The sequence below is a fragment of the Sprattus sprattus genome (genome assembly GCF_963457725.1).
Source record: "Sprattus sprattus genome assembly, chromosome: 3".
Classification (NCBI taxonomy): domain Eukaryota; kingdom Metazoa; phylum Chordata; class Actinopteri; order Clupeiformes; family Clupeidae; genus Sprattus; species Sprattus sprattus.
Window position 1 is genome coordinate 39134966 of NC_137922.1, and position 22576 is coordinate 39157541.

A 22576-nucleotide genomic window follows, 5' to 3' on the forward strand; every position below is an offset into this window, starting at 1 on the left:
AGGACTATGGCTTGGTTAATGCTGTTACAACACAATCAATGCATGAATGTGTCTTGCCCTCTGCTTGCTCCGAATGGACGTTTAATTTGGGAAAGCTACTAAAAAAATATTTCCGTCATACAGTCACAGACGAAACAGGTTAATATTGTATTATTAGGCTACAGCAGTCTTATTTTAACTTTGACCTTAAAGTAACACTGCAACAATCAGACACTTTTTGAGGTATGGTTTATAGGTAATTAGTTTTGGTACCATCCCTAAATTCATTTTGATAACATATGGTCATGTAGAGGACAGATAAACACCAGTGTTTTTCCCACTAGCCATCCAGTATGTAGTTCTGTGTTCCGGGCTGGAACACCCTGAAATAATGGAAGAAAAGCATGACATTGCTAGCTATACTGCCAAAGGATACCAGTCAGTGTGTTGGTAAGCTTCCATCAGTGACAACTGGGCTGTTGGTGGTATTTGCAAGGCTTTTCGATGCCTTTTATGTAGTTAGCGTGCTCGTTTTGGAACAGAACTCCTTATTGCTGTTTTAAAAGGTCTCAATGGAGTAACAAACTACTCCTACTGATGTTTACAAAAACTACCAACACCAAGGACACAACTTGTGGGGGCCCCAGGCTGGTCAATAAGAACTCAAGTAGATGGAGTTATAGCTTTAACACACTGCTGCAGTTGACAGAAAAACAGCATGGGGAGGAGATCTATATCTGCCCATATACTTACTGTACACAGACAAAGCCTCAAAAATTGTAACACTGTGTTCAACATGAGGACACACTTATAACAAAAACAAACAAAAGAAATGTCTGCTTTTATTTTTTTTTCTGAGATAGGGGACAGCTTGTAGAAGACACCACTGACTGAGTAGACCGCTTTTCACATATTCTTAACACTTACCATGTGCCTGGCCTCGAGACCTGTAATCTTCCAAGAATGTTTCATGCATACTGTACTTTACAAAGTAAGTAGACATTGAAGACCTGCAAATAGTTCAATAAACTAAAATTCACAATTTATTTAAAGATGGGTTGACAACAAGCCACAATACTGTCAACTTGATGGCATTTAGAGAAAACATTGCATGACAGATTAAAGTGAATGGGGAGAAACAATTAGAGTGGCCTTTAAAATTGACAGAATGTATAGCAAAAAAAAACAAACAAACAAACAAACAAAATAAACATCATGTATATACAAACAAACTGGGACAATACCGAAAGTCTGATTTTACATTTAATTACAAGAATGACATTACAATTTATATATGTTAAATAAAAATCTAAAAAAAAACCTTCATGATGCAAATCTTTTTTACAATGCAATTATTGCATTACACTGATCCTGCTACTGTATCCTCAACAGCTGGCAGTTTCTTAGTGTGATGGAAGAGTCCGGTATTCTCTTGAAAATGTCTTCAGTCCAAGAAAAAAATATTATTGAATTGTGTTGCACAGAGCCTCTTCACTTCCTCTGCAAGAAAAACACAAGAAAAAAACATTAGGAGATGTAGTGTTTCAAAGGTTACTGACCAAACAACACACACACAAAATGATTGGCTAGATGCTAACCAACCAATTTCTTACTGATGTACATCAAGAGCTAACTGAAGACATACCATTCACTTCAATTAAGTTGGCATTCTTCTGGTTCAAAATCACGTAGAGTTCCCGCTGGTCCGACTTCTTGCCCACAACCCAGTAGTCCGTCATGGCTTTCACAATGATTTCCTCATCTTCATCCCCTCTGACGGAAAAAAGAGCAGTCACATGAGGACACAAGGTCAGATCTAGCAGGAGTGGCTTTACCAAAGGCATTTGGTTTTGGTCAAGACATACCGGGCGAAGTCGCAGTTGATATCACCCAGGATCTTCATGAGGTCAGGGTGGACCGAGGTGAGGGAGACGCTGGCAGTCTTGCGCATGTGAATGGTGCTCTTCTCAGCCAAGTTCATGTGATTGAAGTAGATGAACTTAAACTGAGGCTCCTTCTCTGGCCTACAGACATTGTATGACAATAAAATACAATTAAAATTAATAACAACTTTATGAGCAAAACACACTGAAAAGGCTGATGCCGTGTAAAATCCACTTCTGTTCACATTCAGTTCATATCAGTTGTAAATAATGCATTCCATGTAAGGGTGGTGAAATAGAGATATCCACATTAGGCATGCATCATGGTTTACAGAAATTGGTGTTTTAGGTGTGTTAATACAATAGGTCCATGCTGATATGCAGCTAAATAGTACCACATCTCCTAATGCCTGGATGCTCCCTGTGTCACTGATTCTCTGCTAAAGTAGGGTGTCGCTGGAGAACAATAAAGATTAAAATGAGTGCTATTAGTAAAAGGAGACAGATATTCAAATTAAAGTAGCCGAGCAAAAACTGCACAGCTGCATTGTTAAAGGGGCAGTGAAGCCCTGAATGCAGATTCCTGAAATGGATATGGTCCGGAGAAATGATCCATCATCAATTTCCCATTAACTTCTGTCTGTCAGGTGTCACAGCAAAATGACCCTTTAATACTTCACTTGATTTCAAGTACTCAAGGGCTTACTACCCTACCCACATCTAAAAGCAGCCAACACTGCTGACTGTTGGAACATGAATGGAGAAGATCTGGCAGAACACACGCCTGTGCTGTCGTCAGCGCAGATTACTCAGATCTGTTCCGAAGCACAGCTCAGCAAAATATCAAACGAGAAACTGACAGAGGGAACATATTTTTGGTCTAGACTTCCCTGTATGCTGCATCACCCTCTCAAACAAATATGGCGAAAATTCAGGTAAAAACGGTGAATGGGAGATGCCCAACAAATCACTGTTAATTTCATCAAACTGAATAGTCTTCTGTCTATCAGACTACTACGGGCAGGCTGCTGGCACGTGACGGACACCAATTTTGACAATGACTCTGATGAACAAGGCGGCGAGCACTGCCGGTCGTGGTGGTAATTTGCGGGACGTGTGTGTGTGAGATTATTACTGACCCTGATATCCGGCGATTGATGTTGAACTGTTCGCATATATCAGAGGCCAGCAGGGTGAGCTGGGGGCCTACCAGACTGTCTAGCTGCTCACAGAACTCCCGGGTCAAATCCTCAGAGGCTAGGCAGGAGAGAGAGAGAAAGAGAGAGAGAGAAGAGGACAGAGACAGAGAGAGAGAGAGAGAGAGAGAACGAGAGAGAGCGAGAAGAGGACAGAGAGGATTAGTACAGGAGATGGATGATGGGCTCGTGGCTAACTCCCCGCTACGGCTACCTCATTTCAACCCCTCAGAGGTCAGCCAGAGGGTGGTCTGTTTTGCTGTAGTCGTCAGTTTTACAGTGTTTGTTTAAGTATCGCACATGCAATCATCAATTACTAGCTCAGTGGGTGACATTACTGTGGAGTGGAGGGGGGTAAGCTTGTGCCTTTGGTCTCCAGCTCTGATTGCTGACCTTTGTGAATGATTGCATACAGATACAGCCTCGCGTACGGCATGATATTATTTTAAATGCTTACCATTTATCATGAAACAAACAGAGGCACTCATAGCCTGTGGGGAGGACAGAAAGAAAAGATGACTCAGACGACTCAAATGCCCCAGGATCCATTTGAACATAACATACTTGAACATAAACTTCATCTTCATTTTCTACCCCCATTATAACTGTTAATATAATTTCACACCATCCTTTTCATCTTTTTTCATTCACGTGATTAACCAGGTTTATTTCAATTACACAAAAGCTTTCAAAAGCCACAGAAAATGCCAAAAAAACTAATTCACAGCTATGCATAGCATTTCAGTCTGTCTGCAATTCTGTCTGGTCATAATAACCTACCTGTGCGATATCTTGTCATAGCACCATTTAAATCACATTATGTAATAATAAAAGTCGCATAACAGAGTGATTATGTAAGTAAGAGGCATTTAGACATTATTTCAATTACCCAGAGCCTTTCAAATTTTCATGGAAAATGGCAGAAATGAGATGCACAGCTACGGATAACATCTCAATCTGTTCACCAGCATATGCAGTGCGGACAACCCTATGCCCTTGACTAATCACAGATTATTTTCATGTCTGCCAAAAACACAAGGAGTTTAGATAACTACCTGTCCTGCTCTTTATACAAATTAAAAAGAAAAAAGCACATCAGGGCACACACACACACACACACACACACACACACACACACAGACACACACACACACACACTAGCATTTCCGCATTGATTTTACCTTGTAGACTATCAAATGAAGCTCTTCATCGCTGTTTTCTGTATTTACAAATATTCTTGGAAACCTGAACTTGGCATCTGGATCTTTGAGACTCACAGGTCCAGTCAAAAACCTAATAAAAGACAATAAAAAAGCATATCCGTTGCAATTAACACGTTATTTTCACCCCGACATTTGTCATTTGAACCGTCTTGAACTCACATTTGCAAACAAATATTAGGTTAATAACAATAAGTTACTATTAAATAAGAAAATTGTGTAGGCTGACACTGAATATCCAGGTTAATAATGTGATCCCCTATAAACAGACACCTATCAGCCCCTGATACAAGTGAATCGGAGAGTTAATGTGGGGGAAAGGAAATATCCTGGTCTGGCTTCACTGTGCAACAACAGTCACATTATATAACCAAAGCCTGCTATGTCCCTCCTGTACCGCCCTTGACGTTTATGTAAGGCAGTGTGGTTTTGATTTTGAAGGTTTTATGATTCCGAAGGTGTGCGTGTTTGTGTCTAAATTTTCTAACAATAATGTACATGACGCTGTTCTGTATCCATTTTTGTGCGTTTGTGTGTGTGTGTGTGTGTGTGTGTGTGTGTGAGACTGTATAATCATCAGCCCTTCCTGCATTGCAGCACCCCTGACCTCAGGCTGCTCACCTCTCTGCTAGATTACCCAGGTGTCTCTGTCTCACACAGACACACACACACACACACTTCCCCCAATGCAACCTTACACACAGGACAGACTCTGACCCTGGCTTCCTGTGTGTGTGTGTATGTGTGTGTGCGTGCGTGCGTGCGTGCGTGCGTGCGTGTATGTATGTGTGTGCGCACAAGTGAGAGAGACTGGACTGACCCTTCTTTAACTCACATACGTAATCTAAAAAGCGTATCACAATCTATACAGTTCAAACACTGCAGGATCCAGACGCAGCACAAATAGCAAGGAGCCAGCGGATTGGTGGTGCAGACGGATGCAAATCACAGCACTCTGAGCGCTCCTGGCTGCACAGCTGTTTCAGACGAGCCTCTGAGGAGGTCCATGCCTTGGAGGTGGGCAGTGCAGGACCTACCTCCCATAGTGCAACAGATTGCCAGCCACCTCCGGTCTCAGGGGAGAGTCCCTTCCTGCAAGCTGAGGCACATCCCAACAAATGAAGACAAACACACAGAGCAATGTGCATTAGTACTGTGAGTGTGAATGTGAGATAATGCTTTATTCTATGTTTCTCACAAAAATTGTGATGAGCTTGAATGATAAAATCTCTGACAAGCAAATTTGCCAATAATTCATGGGTTGAAACACAGCAGAGACAAAGTACAATTAAATCCAGCACACAATGTCTTCTGAAAAAGCTGAATGTCTAATCTCATCAGTTATATCCTAGCCACTGACTAAATCCCTTTTTTTGTGTTAACCTACTGATTTTACTCCCAGCCTATAAAATTCTCAATTTTAGCACTGGCAACAGTGGGCTTTGCCCGGAGTATACAAAATGTCACAAAAACAATCAGACAGCCCTTCAGATTAGGGGAATGTGGGGCACAACTGCAGCATGTCTCACCTCAGGCTCTGAGTGGCGAGGGAACAGCGAGGTGGTGAGATATTTATACAGAATCCTCATGTCATCCTGTTCCAGACCGCTCCTGGAGGGGGGAAAAAATCAGAGAGAGAGAGAGAGAGAGAGGAAATCATTCTTTCACTTCAGAGGATGAGGTGTGGAGCTGTAGTCATTTTAAACATTTGATTCAATTTTAAGAGAAAAGACGAGGACAACGCTCCCCCCCCCCCCCCCCCCCCCACACCCCCTCCCCGTGAAGTCTGTCTGTTCTCATTCGTGGCTCTTGCTCGTGACCTCTGAACTAGCCCAGAGCCATCTTAGGTTGTCGCAGACTAAAATAAATGATAAAAGCCGGGACATGCATTGTGCAAAGAGGATTATGCGGCATTTTTAAAGCCTTGAGAGATTGTGGTGCATCGCAGGGATTTGGAGTCCCTGCGGTGGTGGCTCTTCACACACCTTGACATGAACTAGAGAGAAGGACACGCGGGGGGGAAACGAGAGACAGGAGGTATGCGAGGAGAGGTAATGAGAAACTGCCAACAGGGAGAGGCCCATGGTTGATGCGGAGTCCGCCCGCGTGACTCAAGCACCAACAGAGAGCTTGGTCGTCTGCCAGAGGGGTTAACGCAAGTGTCAGCGTGGCATCATGACCGGAAGAGAGATATGGGAGAAATGGTTGATTTGCCTTTGGTGCAAACCTGTGATGCGGCAAATAAATTAAATAAAATTAATGGAGGAGTTATTGTATTGTACTGGGGCAAGTCCTACAACGCTTGATTGCAGGTTTTTTTTATGCTCAGCCAAAAAACAATCAAAAAGGATTTGAGGAAATACAATTATTGTTGGCTCTGCATATGTGCCATTTCTCAGACTACGTGACAGAAACCACAGGCGTCTTTTCTAGGGACAGGAGAGGTAGACAATGAGGCAGTCCGACGAGTGCCGGCCATCTAAACCCAACTGGTATAGTAAAAAAAAAACAGCAATAGATTGCTCTGGTTACATTAAAAATAAACAGACAGCTAGATAAATAATTGAGCCAACAACTGAAAAAAAGCTACTTCCACAAACACAAACGTCACATAGGACGTTGCATCAACCCGAAACCAAACAGAAAAGCATCCAAAGCAAACACATGAGAGCCAGAGGCAGGAGACACGCCCGTACCAGATGAGCTGATCGTTGTAGAGGAAGGCAGTGTACTTCACCAGGCTGAGGCTCTGCTCCACCCTGTTGACAAAGGACTGGATCTTCAGGTAGGTCATCTTGTCCAGCGGAAAGAAGCTGATGCCCCCAAACACATCCAGCAGGTCACATGACTGCAGGTGCAGTGTCTGCAGATACTACACACACACACACACACACACACACACAGAGAAACAAATAGAGTGGTGACTGATACTGTTGTTTTAACACAGGTGAAAATTAAGGACAGTATTCCTGTAATCTAAACTGTAAATGATAGCACTGCCGAACGCTCAAAAAAATCCCAGTTCATGGCACATCCTGTGAATAAAGTGTACAACAGGAAAAGCGTGGCACCTACATTCCCACTTTGCACTGAAGTGCTTGCATATGACTGGTGTTGACATAAATTCTGTGCTCTGCTGCAATTTCAGCCAATCATAACATAGAAATCAAACAAAGACTGTTGGCATCATCCAGTGTAGGGGGCTTGATGTTATTTCACACAACATTTGTCAAACTGGAATGACCTCAGGTGACCTTCTTATCAAAACACATGGGGGGAGAGCACACTCGCAGGCAACCACTATGGCATATGCACACAAGAACACAATCTGTTACAGTAAGGGGAAAATGGCTAGGGTGGAAAGAGCATCATATTCTGCAGTGGATCTCATCTCAGCTATCATCATGAAGCGTTCAAAGAGACATAGAGGTGTATTATATAAAAGGCTAATTGAGTATTGCCCCGAGTTGACCCTCTCTCCATCTACCCGACGTCCAAAGCTTCAAGGCCAAAGTGGATAGCACTGACCATGCAGGTTTGATTGCAGGTGACCTGCACAACTGCGTGCTCGTCTGTCCTCGTTTGATTTCTGACCCAGTCATGAAACCCCCGGGGCAAAGATGATACGGGAAAGCGAATCTGCCTTGACTCAGCGGTCGAGCGACATCTGACCCCCCTCCCTAGACATCAGATGCTACTGCTCGCCTTGCGTCAGGGGAAGCCTTGACACCGGGGCACAGAGGGGGATAAGACGCAAGGGCTTCCCTTGACGCAGGCTAAATAATTAAGCTGAACAGACGCACAAGAGTCTCTCTGTGTTTGGAGGCAGAGCATGATTACCACGGGCGCATTAGCGCCACATACCCCCAGTGCGGAGGGCAATCCGACCCCGCAGGGACTCCTGATTAGCATTAGTGCACCAGCGAAAGCTAAATGAGCCTACACAGCAGTGCAAGCCTGACACGACGCTAGCTGCCTCCGAGCCACACACGGAAGCAACAACGCTCTGTTGTGGTGGCAGACCAACAACAGCTACATAACAGTCGGGATGAGCGTGGAATTAGCATGGAGTTTAAGAAGGATGAGGGAAAATTATCCAAGAGTTGATCTGGTTTGAGGACGATGTAATATTTTAACTCAATGACAAAAAAACAAACAAAAAAAACACCCTCTGAGCTTTTCACAATCCCATATTTTGAGTCCCCCTAACAAATTGTGTCAGCTTCTTCCAGTTAAATGCCAAACTGTCTGTTTATACATGGCTATGGCGATAACATATATATCAATATAATCAATAAAACGGTACAAATGAATGTATAGAATGAATATAACTATATTAATCGGCTATACTATAAAGTAAATCGGCTATATTATAAAGTAATGCTTATGGGACGCTACAGGGACCTTCTTTACTAAGTGCCTTACCCTGTAGAAAAACTTCTCAAGCTTTTGGGTTAGCGCTTCCACACCACCAGCTTCCATTGCCCTGTTGAATGTACCATTGAAGAGCTATAGAAAGTGTAAGAAAAAATTAAAAAGAGCATGAGTTGCCATGAAAAAGCCCCATTACATGCTCTAGAATCACACTACTGGTGCACAGGAATACAGAAAACTCCTTCATAGTTGGGCTTCTACCCACAGGCAAGGTGACAAGATGGCAGTCAAAGCAGCCAGAAAAACCAACAGCTCTTGTTACCTTGTACATGCAGTAACACTGCTGTAATACGGCTCCATAAACTGAGTCCTGAGGAGAGGAAGACATTTAATATCAAATACATATTTAAGTACAAATACTAGGTAACTGCGATTGACCGTTGCAGAAGGTGATTATTTGAAATCAACACAGTTTTGCACGTACTAGAATTTCCTCTTCCTGATATTCCACTGTGGGCGGTTTTCCATCTTTATTAGGTTTCTCTATCATGGGGTTTCGAACCACCTTCATTGAGAACAAACACACACAACTTTGAGTTACTGCAGCAGTTCAGCTGATTAGAACACGTGTACTAACATTCACCGATGCTTGGTGTAATTTCAATTATATTCAAAATATCACATTCAATTTATGTCTAGGTAAAAAGCTATTAAGTTATGACTGAACATTAACATTAACATAAATTGGCTGAATAAAAAATGACTGTGTTAATCAGAGTTAAATAGAACATCAGTGTTCTCAATGTAATGTAAATGTAATCAAAAAGGCATCCATGCAGCCGACACTAATTTCACATGTAAATATTCATATAAATAAAAACATACCATGACCATCCAGAAACTCTCCTCTGGTTCATAGAAAAATTGCCTATTCTTCTGTGTGTGCAGAGACTTTGCCGGCTTTGTTGGACTAAACGTTCTGAAAGGACATATGAGAACAGTAGCCGTCAGTGCTTCAGATTCAGTTTCAGATTCATCTTAAAATGGATTTAAAAAAAAAAAATCTCGCTCATCAATCTACACACAATACTTCACAATGACAAATCAAAAAAGGGTTAAGGGTTTTGTTTATTTATTAAAAGTAAAAGACATTACAAAAATGTTGTAATTGAGGTCTGGTGCATTCCACTTCAAACAATGGTCCTTCAGATGCTTTTACAACTTAACTGAAGTCCACCTGTGCCTAACTGAATTCACTGGACATAATTAGAGAAGGCACACATCTGTCTATATAAGGCCTCACAGTTAAGGGTGAATGTAGGAGTGAAAACCAAACCCGGAGGTTGAGAGAATTGTCAATAGACCCGCTAGACAAGATTGTGTCACGATAGTGACACAAGAACATTTCTGCAGCATTGAAAGCACCTAAGCAGCCTCCATCATTCTCAAATGGGAGACATCTGAAACCACCAACAGTCTTCCTAGTTCTGGCCACCCAGCCAAACTGAGTTATCAGGGGAAAAGGGCGAAGGGCCAACGGCCATATGGGAACCAAGAACCTCATGATCACTTAGAAGGAGAGCCAGAGTTATTTGGCCACAATTCCCAACAGAGTGTGTGGAGGAAAATGGGCACTGAGCACCACCTAATAACCACCATAACTAAAGTCAAACATAGTGGTGGCAGCATAATGCTGTGGGGATGTTCTTCTGCGAGAGGGACTGAGAGACTAGGTCTTCCACATCTGAGCCGGCAGTGGAGCTAGTCAAAGAGGCGGGCCTATGTCTGTGTAAAAGGGACATCTGGCATGGAGGAACAGGGGTGTGACGCAGCCTATGGGCCAAGAAAATGGGAGCAACATCCCAAGAGAAAGGTGTGCCAAGCTTGTAGGATCATTCACAAGAAGACCTAGGCCTGCTGCCAAAGGTGTTTGAACCAAGTACTATACGAAGGGTCTGAATACTACTGAATACTGAAACAAAACATTCCAAATCCCTGTTTATGATTTGTCATTGTGGAGGATTGTGTGTAGACAGATTATTTAAATTATTAAGAAAAAAATGATTGAATCCATTTTGAGATACACTGTATATGACCCAGTGAGAATACTACTTGAAGAGACATCATGACCGCCTTTTTCCAACATTTAAATACATCACTTTGCACAAATGAGAATATGGCTTCACTGTATTTACAGTAATATCACTGCAAATCAATAAAAGGTCGAAAAACATCACCTTGTAAATTGAACTATGGCTTCGCAGAGTCCAACACTGCGGATTTTTTCATTTTTATCCAACTCACTCGGGTGGTAGAACAAAATTTTCTTCTCTTCCTATTCAAGAAAATAAGTTTAGTGGTAAGTGGGAAGAGCAAAAAAAAAAAAAGAAGAAGAATTACCAAAGAAGGAAAGAAATAAAATAAAAATAAAACAGAGTGGTCCAAAAGACACAACATATGGAGCACAACCTGCAGGGCACCCCCCTGGGGTTTAACCATGGCAGGAGAGGCACTTTGTGGTTTCTACAGCAACCCTGCCTATGCACTGATCATACACTTGGGAGTGCACCCTGAGCTCAAAGGTGGTAATCTAATGTCAGCATACTAGGGCCAGAGGAAGTCTGTCAATTATCACTCTGCCTAGATTTCAATAGTAGGCACCTCCTTCCTCCATTACTGGCACCTCCTTCAATAAACATTATTCATTTAGCACGCATACAAATGGCTTGCTATCTCACTAACCTTTTATATGTTTAACTCTCCAGATACTACTGATTTATTCTCATGCTTTACTGTAATATGGTCTGGCAATATATAGATGAAGCCGACTGTATCCACAACAGATATACAGTGGGGAAAATAAGTATTTGAACCCCTGGCGATTTCACAAGTATGGCCACTTGCAAAGAAATGTGTGATCTATAATTGTAATGGTAGGTGTATATTAACTAGCCTGGTGACACCAGCCTACGTATTTCCGCCTGAATTGATTTCAAGCTCATACTCAGTCTGGCCTAACCCCGTTGACAATCGTCTCCAGGACTCAAAATTTTGTAGGACCAATCAGCGAACAGTTCAGAGCTGTGACGCAAAACTCGAATTGGAGGAAAAGACACGAAAAGCTATCGGAAAAGTTGTCTCAACTCTCGAGAACATCAGAAAATTAAAAGGAGAACAAGAGTATTTTCTTGTAAGTTTTATGATTGGAAAGGACGTCGTAGCTCTTCTCCCAACTGGCTTTGGGAAGAGTTTAATCTACCGAATGCTTACTAAACGTTGCTGATTGGTTAAGGGAACTCCAATGATTTTAAACCTCAAGATAAGCACCCGCCCATCTCGGAAACCAAAATGCATTGGGTTGGCCCAGACTGAAAGACGGAATGAAATGGAGTCACAGGCTGGTAATGGCCAGGCTATATATTAACAGTGAGAAACAGAATATCAACAAAAAAATCCAGAAAAATGCATCTTATAACATTTATGACTTTATTTGCATTTGATGCAAAAAAAAAAAGTATTTGAACCCCTAGCAAAACTGACTGACAAAAATGACTTAGTACTTTGTGGAATAACCCTTGTTGGCAAGCACAGACGTCAGACGTTTCTTGTAGTTGGTCACCAGGTTTACACACATCTCAGGAGGGATTTTTGTCCACTCCTCTTTGCAGATCCTCTCCAAATCTTTAAGGTTGCGTTTTCAATGGGAGGGAATGAGGGAATGAGGTTCAAGGCTTCAAGCCCAATATTCCACGTTACATGGCCCCATGCATATCCCCTTGATGCGGTGGAGTCGTCCTGTACCCTTGGCAGAAAAACAGCCCCAAAGCATAATGTTTCCACCTCCATGCTTGATGGTGGGTATGATGTACTCTTGGGGTCATATTCAGCATTTCCCCCCCCCCCTGTCAAACACGGCAAGTCGGGTTGATGCCAAAGAGCTTGATTTTGGTATCATCTGACCACATTCTGTCTCCCAATCCTCCTTACAATCATTCAAGTGTGCAATGGCAAACTTCAGATGGCCCTGTACATGCGCTTCCTTGAGCAGGGGGACCTTGCGAGTGCTGCAGTACTTCAAAAAATTACGGCGTGGCGTGTTGCCAATGGTTTTCTTGGTGACTGTGGTCCCAGCTGCTTTGAGATCATTCACAAGCTCCCCCTGTGTAGTTCTGGGGTTATTCTGCACCTTCCGAATGATCACTAATACCGCACGAGGGGATATCTTGCATGGAGGCCCAGACCTAGAGCGATTTGTTTGGTGTTGCTTCCATTTACGAATAATCGCACCAATATTTGTCTGCTTCTCACTAAGCTGCTTGCAAATGGTTTTGTAGCCCATTCCAGCCTTGTGCAGGTCTACAATCTTATCTCTGACGTCCTTGGACAACTCTTTGGTCTTGCCCATGGTGGTGAGGTTGAAGGTGTGAAGTATGATTCTTTGGACAGGTTTCTTTTATAAACGTCACCAGTTGAGATCAGGTGTACCTTGTTAGACCTAATGAGGACTAATCTGTGTGCTTTTTGGGCACATAACTGGTCATTGTGAGCCAGAATTCTTGCTGTTTGCTTGGGGGTTCAAATACTTATTTTTTGCATCAAATGCAAATAAAGTCATTAATGTTATTAAAATGCAGTTTTCTGATTTTTTTTTGTTGATATTCTGTTTCTCACTGTTAAAATACACCTACCAATACAATTCTAGATCACACATTTCTTTGCAAGTGGCCAAACTTGCGAAAACGGTAGGGGTTCAAATACTTATTTTCCCCACTGTAAGTACATAATCCATCTAAGGTATTTATTATTTACTGCCTGTTCAGGAGGTCATTAAATGTCATAAAAGTGTTTAGTAGCAAGACATTACACAAAGTTCACAGTTCAAAATAAAGCAGCACAAACCTCTCCTTCACGAGGTCCAAACTTAGGGTTATAAACACAGAAACTTAATAAGGATGGGGTGTACAGTTTCTCTTGCATTCCAGAGGCCATTCTTGGACTGAAAAAAGCACACAGCATGAACATCTAAATGAAATGCTGTTACGCAAATTACTTTTTCGTAGTTATTTCATATACTCCTGCACTCACAGTGATAACTGAATGACGAGCAGGTGGATGTACCTGATCATCAGCATGAGTGGGCTTTACTTCTGAAGTTCTTCCTCTTTCTTGGTAGCTTGGTAAGCATGCCTTGAACCTGAGAACACAATGCATCTTAGTGTCTCACTGAATCTTAACAACCACTTTAACTTCTGTGAATAAGAACCCATCGACTATGCGACATGCATGCTCGTTCCAGTTGGAAGAAGTGCCTTACACTTAAGCAAAAGCAGAACATCACACTTTTAACTGTTTTCTCTGGTCGTGTCCAATAGCAACACCACTTGGGTTCACAGGAATAATGAAAAAGTAAGTCTAGACGATCTTCCTTACAGGTTAGTAAATAGCAGCACAACAGAACTCCTAGCCCATGACGGCTACAGTAGTTGGCTAATCTGAACTGTCGTCGTCGTACAGGACAAGTAATTAACAATAATGAAATGAATAGTCTTGCTATTTTTTTTTAGCAATTAATGATTTTGCAACCGCTTTGGGAACCTGGAGCGTTAACTTAATGCAAGTTCTCCTAAACTTAAATCAACTTAGCTAGCTAGCTTTCTAGTTCGACGCTAGTCAGTTAACTTGTCCAAACAGAACCAACAGCCTGCTGCCTAGACGTATTGTCCAAACAGGTTGTCCTCGCTAGCATCACGAACAGAGACAAAAAAAAAACCCGTTTAGGGAACATACACGCTCGTTACCAAGGGAGACAGTTTACATTTCAAATATTGGTGTAAGACCAGGGTATCTCAACATCACATCTAGCTAATTTACAGGATACGATACAGGACATGCACCATCAGCTAGCATTTACCTAAGCAATTCCAGTCACGCTTCATTGGAATGAGCGCTGTTTCATATGACATAACCTACCATTCACAACATGGCAACAAGAAAGTCGGACCGTGGTGTTAGTTAATTGATAAAAATAGATAACGTGGGAAAAGTTGCGATCAATTCCAAACATCTAGTATACTTCCTGCTTTTTGACAGGCTACAGGCGTGCGACAGTTTTGAATGTTCGAGTGGATTGTATGAAGTCACAAAGAAATGTTCCGGAACATTGGAATGAATTAGGTGTTAACCTTTTTGGATGTGTTATTTGTCCCAGTGTTTCAGAACTGTTTTACGTTTGTGCAAAATATAAAAAAGTTAGGTGCGAAACATCACGTGAACTTTGACATGAATTTTTCATTTTTCCGGATACAAAACAATATAACAGTTCTGCTATCTCTACACCACCACTCCATTGGTCTTACAATGTCTAATAAACATAACATTGAGATGGGAGTTGAATGAGAGTTAAACATGAAGACTGAGCACAAATCACTACTAATGCAAACGTCACAACTCAACTGTGGATCAGATATATTTTAGAGGATAATCAGATTGGCATAAAGTATGCATTATCCTAATCTCACAGTCATATTTAAATCTAAGAGATTTTTATGAATTCAAATACAACTCCATCTGAGTGCATTGCAGGCATCACTGAACAATTCCTAGTGGTTACGGAGAAAAATGTAGTGACCCGGCACTTTCCAGGCATTTTCCAACAACCAAACATATAACAAATACATTATTAATGAAATAAACAAAGGGCCCCTTTGTACACAGTCTAATACATATATTTTAATCTTGTGTTTTCACAAATTTACACAAATTGTAGGACTTCCTGCGATTACAGTTGTAGTTTGCAACGTTTTCTTATGACCACAATAATTCTGCATAAAAATGCAGAAGTCATGGAATTTCTGCATGATCTGCAATTGATTGTATTTAACTTAAAATCACCAGCATTTTCATCACAATTTTTGAGAGCCAAATTCAGCCACTTTTGGCTGCAAAATTCACAACAATCCTTTCACAAGATCCTGGAGAGACTGATGATTTACATGAATTCCAACTAAATTTCCCCTTAGCCTGTATATACATGCATTCACAACATTCACTGTGACACACAGTGACACTGTGAAAGCATCTATCACTGGGGGTGCCCAGCATTGTGTAAGCATTTTCAGTCCCATGAGCTCAGTGGAAACCGGAGTAAGCCCTCTTGGCCACGGGATACGACAAGGTCCTCTTCATTGTAACTTTAACCTGTCCTTGTTGTCCCTCTCCCCTTTGTGTCTCCCCAATATGCTTTAAATTTTAACGCTCTTATGCTGTGACCATTTTCTAGACATACTGCGAATAGAATCCACCTCTGAATAATTCAATTTTCTTCCAGTCAGTCAGCACAAAGTCTTGGCAGTGCGGGGGGATGAAATGTGACAGCTGATGAGAATGGAAGAATATGATATGTTTTACAAAGTCATCATAAGAATAAAAAGGCACGCTTTTAACTGTTGGTGCATCAATTCTTATTAGGTGACATCCCCATATGCATCCCTTCATTGAGACATTACAAAACCTAAACCCAGAGCATTATCTGAGAATTTCTGCTTTTTTACTCAGTGCAATATGATTCCCTATTAACTTAGCATGAACGACCTTCAGGATTCCTAAATATGCTAAAAAAAAAAGTGTGTCACAGGCAAGGTGTGAAAGTCAACTGTAACCTAATATGGCACTGGTAAGTGAGAGTGAGCCTCTGGTTAGTGAGAGTCATTTTTCTCTACTAAGCACTTTGAAGTGGGGGAGGTCCCTTTTTACCCAACCGACAGAAAGATGATGTTTTGTGGTACATTTGTGAGCATGCTATATTCTGGATTGCTGTGTAGACACTGTGTACTAATGTGGCTCTGAAATGGAACAGCAAGGCAGGCACTGGACCGTACCAACATTGTAATACACATGCTGAAGATAAAGCAAATAGCTTAGCATATGTTGAAATTTATGATCTGATTTTAAATGAAATTGGCGCAAATTGTACTTGACTTGGAATCAGACTGGTTCATTTTGACCTATTTTGCTTTAATGTGTAGTTTTCCTGTGAGTGTGATGTGTTTTGGTGAATCTTCCTTGACTTGAGCATTAAAACAATATTTCTGTTCTCCGTTGTATGGTGGATTAGACTTAAATATTTGATAAATCCTGGAAAGAGGGATTATGCTTTGCATTTCAAATTGCAAGTATAGTTCATATGGTCCATTGGGGTGCTTTGCAATGTATATGGATGCTGATCCGATAATAAATGGCACAGATGTTGCCTTGCGTGCTAAAAGACAGAGCTGTAACAAATGCACTCTAAGCAGGAGGGGATTTAAAAATCCAGGACACAGGAGTCACAGTAACAGTGTACTTTATTCAGGTTCCTCAGCCATCACGGGGAGAGCTTGGGGACAAGGACACATCTACAAAAATCATTCTATTGTGTATTGCAAAAGGCAAATAAAAATGGCTGAGTTTGTGCAGGGCTTCGAAAAAACAAGTCACTGGTACAAAGCAGAAGGAGAGGATCTGAGGCCACTGTTTTGGGGCTGGAGACTGGACACTGGAGATGGTTTGAGGAGGACCTGGTCCCTCAGGACAGGATCATGGACTGGAACTCTGAAAGAGAGTGAAGAGGGAGCAAAAACAACATCATTAGCCATGGAAATGTGTATTCTCTCATCTGGAAATCTATCTACTTGAAGCTCTCTTTTTCCCTCCCTTTCTCTCTCTCTCTCACACACACACACAGTCCTGCTTTTTCTCTCTACTTGCCCCCCTCTGACTCTGACAAAAAGCTACATCGTGATTTGTTATTCCCAAGAGTGCAAGAGAAAATGTTGAAAGGGCTATTTTACATGATTGCACTGCAATATAGAACTACATGCATGCATGAATACAAATGCCGGATGCTTGCCCCAGTCTGACTGATGTCACCATTTCTTTATTCCATGTCAGACTTGCTAAACACAATATATAACTTAAAATGTATATTTTGCACTTAAAATGGATATTTGGTAAAAGAAAGAAATTCCAGCTCCATAAAGTCTGTTTCGTGAACTATTAACAACTTAAACACTGCATTTTTAAGCAATGATATGCATCAAGGTTAAAATATTCCACCGTCCTTACTAAATTTCACTGACGCCATGCATGCATTGAAATATTAATGACCACATTAATGTACACTAAATGAAACTGTGTTAATAATGCCTTTCATTTTTTTCATTAAACGTCCTTCACAACCCTGTTTGAAATCAGAGCATTAAGGGCATGCGATTTGAATAATAATTTAAGGTTGTCTACTTCCTTGATCCTTTTATGTAATAGTCAGGCTTAAGATCTGAGCTTTTGCAAAAGCTATTCCACGGGAAGTATCTAGGTTGCATGACTCCCACTTCTTTGCCTGCCATGAAAAATATCTACCATTTAAAGACCGACAGTATAAAGAAGTATGTTTACCCTCTAGTTAAGACAATGTGTTAGTGTTGCCTCATCTGCAGGTTTTTTTTTTTTTATCCGATCCAGTGACTCAATGAAAGATTGTAGAGATTTTCGTCAGTATGATAACAGAAACAAACGAATCAGAGTTGATCTTAGTCAGATCTTCCACATCTTTAGCATTACTTTAAGGCTAACATACATGGCCTTAATGAAAATATCTATGTTAATACTGCAATGTGTATAAAGTTTTATAATACTCTTACAATATGCAGAGCTTATCTAACATGGTCAAGACTGCTGGTAAAAAATCTAGATAATCCTACAAACACTTAGTGGAAATGCACACAATCAAGTTTATTTTCATTCCTGTGCGCTGTCTCTGTTGGATTATTGCAGTTATTCTGCTATATGCCATGTCAGTGACAGTAGAAAGAGGATAGCTTACCATCTACACCAATTTTGCCATCGCTGTCCTTATCAGCAGCTGCCATGAAGCTTTTAGTCTCCTTCTCAGTCAAGACCCGAGCAGTTGGAACAAATTGTTGAAGAAAGAACCTTAAGAAGGCAGAGAAAGAAAAGATTGTGTAATGACGGAAGATGATAAACAACAGAGAAGGTGCACTCCTTCTCACATGATGGGCCCTAATTTTTTTGGAGGTCAGCAAGCAAAGCACTGTGCATGAAGTAACGCTAATTTTAACGCAAAATCAATTGGCTAATTTAATACCATGACAAAAATCTGAAGCCAAGACAGGAGTGGGACAAAGGTGCCTGTATCTTTATATGCTTCCTGGAGACTGAACCCTTGGCCTTGATGTTTCTAACATTTTCTGTATCAGCTGAAGTTTAGGCACACAAAGAAGTCATCCAGAAGTACAACCAAAATGAAGGCTTAGCAAACACAATGATGTTTCCCTGTCGTTTACTTCAAGAGACTTGTTCCATTTCCTAGCCACATTCTGTAACTCAGTGTTCCACCAGTGGAATAAGCCTATAATCCTGTTTCATTGCAGGCTGAGATATAATATTGGTGATATCCATGGATTGTAGAGGGCCTTGAATGACATACACCTCTTGCATTAATGACGAAGACGAGAATCTGATCCTCACAAGCTATTTGTTTATTTAGTCTTTCCCTTTCGCTCTCAAAGGATTGAAAAGGGCTATTCACCTTACATGATGCTACTTCTCTATGTGTAGGTCACTTAAATGCTCCTTTCAGATAAACAAATGAAAGGTGGATAAATATGCTGCCTTACAACTAAATACATCCTTTTATACACACACACACACACACACACACACAAACATCTAGTAATTTACAGTGAACAACAAACTTGAAAATACTCAAATGAACATACTTCAGTTCTGACTCCTCAATGAAGCCACTGTCGTCATCATCCAGGATACGGAACACATCCTTGACCTCCTGCGGGGTCTTTTGGCTCAGGCCACATAATTGGAAGAACTTTTTGTAACAGAAGGTATCTGGATCTGAAGGAGTGAGACAGTATAAAATGTCAGGATACAGTTGTGATTAGGCAAACTCAAACTGTCCAGTCTAAAGAAGAACTTTATGTGTAATTCTGTCTTTTTCAAACCACGACACTAGTGATATGACTCCAGATGTGAAAGATTTTCATTCATTCATTTATTCTTTCTTTCTTTCTTTTTGCCATCTAAAATTCTCAGGATCTGCTGTTCTGTACCCCTCTCCTTTAAATCCTCTCAGGCTCAGTGAAATATGTGTGAAAATATGAAGAGCATACCTTGGCAGTCCTTGATAGCATTGTCGATGGCTTCGGCAGAAAGGATGGAGGTGAGTGACATATTAATCCTGTCGGAGGAACATAGTAGTAAATAATTCACTTGTCAGCAATAACATGAGTTGAAAGCATCCCTCGTAATGAACAATAGCTTTCAGTTAAGAAAAAAAAAACAAGTCGCGTGTAATTCGCAATACAGCCGAGAATCGGTTAATTGGCTCTCTTTAATTAGGCTACTGCTTTTCACGCGTCGGAGATAATAAATCCCCCAGGAGGTAGATTATAGTTTCACGATAATAAGATCACAGACGAAGCACATAATTGATAAGGAGCTGAAAGCGACATTTGCAGTTGATGGTATCACGTAGGGCCCATCCAATTTAAACATTATAAAACCATCTATTCAAATAAATTACTTCAGTAATTATTGTATTCTACACGACCGTCTCTTGACGAAAGAAAAAATGCTGTTAAACATACTCTGACATGTCTCTCCTCTCTGCACCTGCTTTGAAATAATTCCTTCCTCCGCTCCAGTCATTTCTTGTCAGATGAGTGAATTTTGAAAATGATACCCTTGTATTATTTGAGTAATCTTACTCTATACGACCGGACTATCATTGATTGTTACACCTCATTCTTGTTATGAACGAGTCTCTTACGCGAAACACCAAATAGCCTACCACATCACCAGAAGAAGAGAAGACTTAAGGTGTCTAAATTAATCTAACCTTCGTCGAAGTTAAATGTTCCGCAATATCACACACCTGTGCGGGCCTCGTAGAGAGTTGCTGCAACTACATCCAGAGGTTCCATGCAGGCTTCAAACTATGTTCCCTATCCCACAGAAGCACCGAACAGGGTCACTTACCGCTGTGAGGCTTTCGCTTTTCCGTGATCCAAAGATAAGGCTTAGTGGTGACTGTTGTCAGCCGACGTGAACTTATATAGGGTCCTATTGCACTCACAATGAGTGATGCTTGAGTTACCTGTCCGTATATCAAATTCGTATGGTCAGGGCCCTCTCCAGTTTCTTACCTAACTAATTAACCTTTACTATTTATATCCGCTTCGGACTGCGTTTAGATAGGCTGTGGTCACCTGGACATCCCCCTCATAGACTCCAGAGGCAAATTAAGATTCGAGTGCTTTATCCCTCCCTCCCTTTGTCTCGGCAATACTCTCCCCCTCACTCTCTCTCTCTCTTTCTCCCCCCCTCCCCCCTCTCTCACACACACACACACACACACACACACACACACACACACACACACACACACACACACAGGCAAACAGACAAACTCAAACATGCAAGCTCATGCATGATATATGTAATATATTGATATATCATATTTTGTGTGTGAGCATCACTTTAGATACAGTATCTGACATTAAAAAAATCTACAATGTGGAGATTAAAGTGTGTCTCTGTAAAGTAATCCCAAAATATTAATTTCCCTCCATCCTGTTAAAACACATCAGAACAGATGGTAGTCAGATTATCCCTTGTACATTTCCATGCTAATCTAGAGGCATAACTATCACAGACCATCACGAAATATCATGACTGTTAAACCTTCCATTCATATACCCAGTGCACAGTCATGAACATCACATTATGTTCATGGTAAGTAACTTCATAAGTATCTCTCATAACTATCTCTGCATCTGAAATTGTATAATCATTTATTTTATTATTTCTTCTTTGAAATAATTTGTAGCTTGAATGTTATGCTATCAATCTCAGAAACCAATCACTTCTTAATTCAAATAATTTTGTTGTCCTTACTTATATTAGACAGTGTCATGTGTAATGTACAGCTGGACTATACATTTGTATTGTAAAGTAGTGTATATCAGTGAAAAGGCTTATCCAGACAACAAGGAATGGAATGTGCATCAGCCTTTACGTTAGTACGGTATGTGACCATATACGTCCAGAGAGGTTACATCATGGCGCACTGTGGTAACAGTGTACAGGAGTAGTAGGGGCGCTTAATGTATCGGGATGGAATTACCCTGAAGGCAGATTTATAAATGCTATCATGGATCAGATGTGTTTTGTTCATGGGATCTTTGTGGAACCATCTGGAACTTTCAGAATAGGATGAATAAGGGCATGTTTTGAAAGAACAAACATTTATATCATGGAAATGGAAATTTGTATGGCAACTGTATGTAACACATGTCTATTCTTCTCTCTCTTTTTTTTTGCCAGTATATCCAGAGTTCATTTATTCAGTAAACTACACAGCTTGCTTCATTGTTCACGACTATGCTCCCCGTGAGGGCTGATGTATGGTTTAGAAGCCTGGCATCCTTTCTACAAACTATAGATAATATATGTACATTGGTATAAAATAGGGGATATGGGTGCACAGCTGGATGCAGCTGGTGGAGGCAACCTTTGTAACAATTGGAATTCATACAAAGTTACACAAGAATACAAAAACATGTAGCCAAAATCACACACTGACGTTCCCCTTGCTTCAAAATAGGAAAGACATCACAAGGAAACAAGTGACACAATCAACCCACCATGTAACAATTACCTATTGTTTCCCCTGTATACCATATTGATATAAAATTGATTTTTGCCTTCAGTGTTCAGGTCTTCTCACAGTCCCTATAACCTCTGAATACCCTCTGTGATCTATTGATCGCTGGGCAAAGCTCTCTCCTGGTCACCAAATGTTCTTCCTGCTCTTCCACTTTAGCATTACCTGGGCACACTTTCTGGACAC

General features: G+C 41.0%; 2 protein-coding genes across 3 annotated transcripts; both read right to left on the reverse strand.

Moving 5' to 3' along the window:
- Positions 1-1094: 1094 nt before the first annotated feature.
- ccz1 (CCZ1 homolog, vacuolar protein trafficking and biogenesis associated) lies at positions 1095-14734 on the reverse strand. 2 transcript variants are annotated; one of them, XM_080835248.1, is made up of 17 exons: positions 14623-14734; positions 13771-13846; positions 13552-13648; positions 10890-10987; positions 9538-9631; positions 9137-9217; positions 8975-9022; positions 8704-8787; positions 6975-7150; positions 5808-5889; positions 5316-5377; positions 4240-4351; positions 3516-3549; positions 3002-3119; positions 1845-2003; positions 1625-1752; positions 1095-1479 (listed from the first exon to the last, which is right to left on the reverse strand). In XM_080835248.1, exons 2-17 carry the CDS (start codon positions 13782-13784, stop codon positions 1424-1426), a joined length of 1443 nt encoding a protein of 480 aa, XP_080691374.1. In that variant the 5' UTR covers positions 13785-13846; positions 14623-14734; the 3' UTR covers positions 1095-1423. The 2 variants fall into 2 exon arrangements, with proteins under 2 accessions (XP_080691374.1, XP_080691373.1); XM_080835247.1 differs by having other exon boundaries at positions 14564-14713.
- A 2481-nt stretch (positions 14735-17215) lies between these two features.
- pvalb9 (parvalbumin 9) lies at positions 17216-19899 on the reverse strand (the record flags this gene model as incomplete). Its single annotated transcript, XM_080834851.1, has 4 exons — positions 19836-19899; positions 19428-19560; positions 18512-18621; positions 17216-17241 (listed from the first exon to the last, which is right to left on the reverse strand). Exons 1-4 carry the CDS (start codon positions 19894-19896, stop codon positions 17216-17218), a joined length of 330 nt encoding a protein of 109 aa, XP_080690977.1. The 5' UTR covers positions 19897-19899.
- Between the last annotated feature and the right edge of the window lie 2677 nt (positions 19900-22576).

Excerpts from the sequence above, each read along its gene's own strand:
- ccz1 (XM_080835248.1), bottom strand. Across the intron at positions 9,218-9,537 it reads AGAGTTTCTGGATGGTCATG|GTGGTTCGAAACCCCATGAT; the intron begins GTATGTTTTTAT and ends TTCTCAATGAAG. Across the intron at positions 1,480-1,624 it reads CAACTTAATTGAAGTGAATG|AGGAAGTGAAGAGGCTCTGT; the intron begins GTATGTCTTCAG and ends TTTTTCTTGCAG.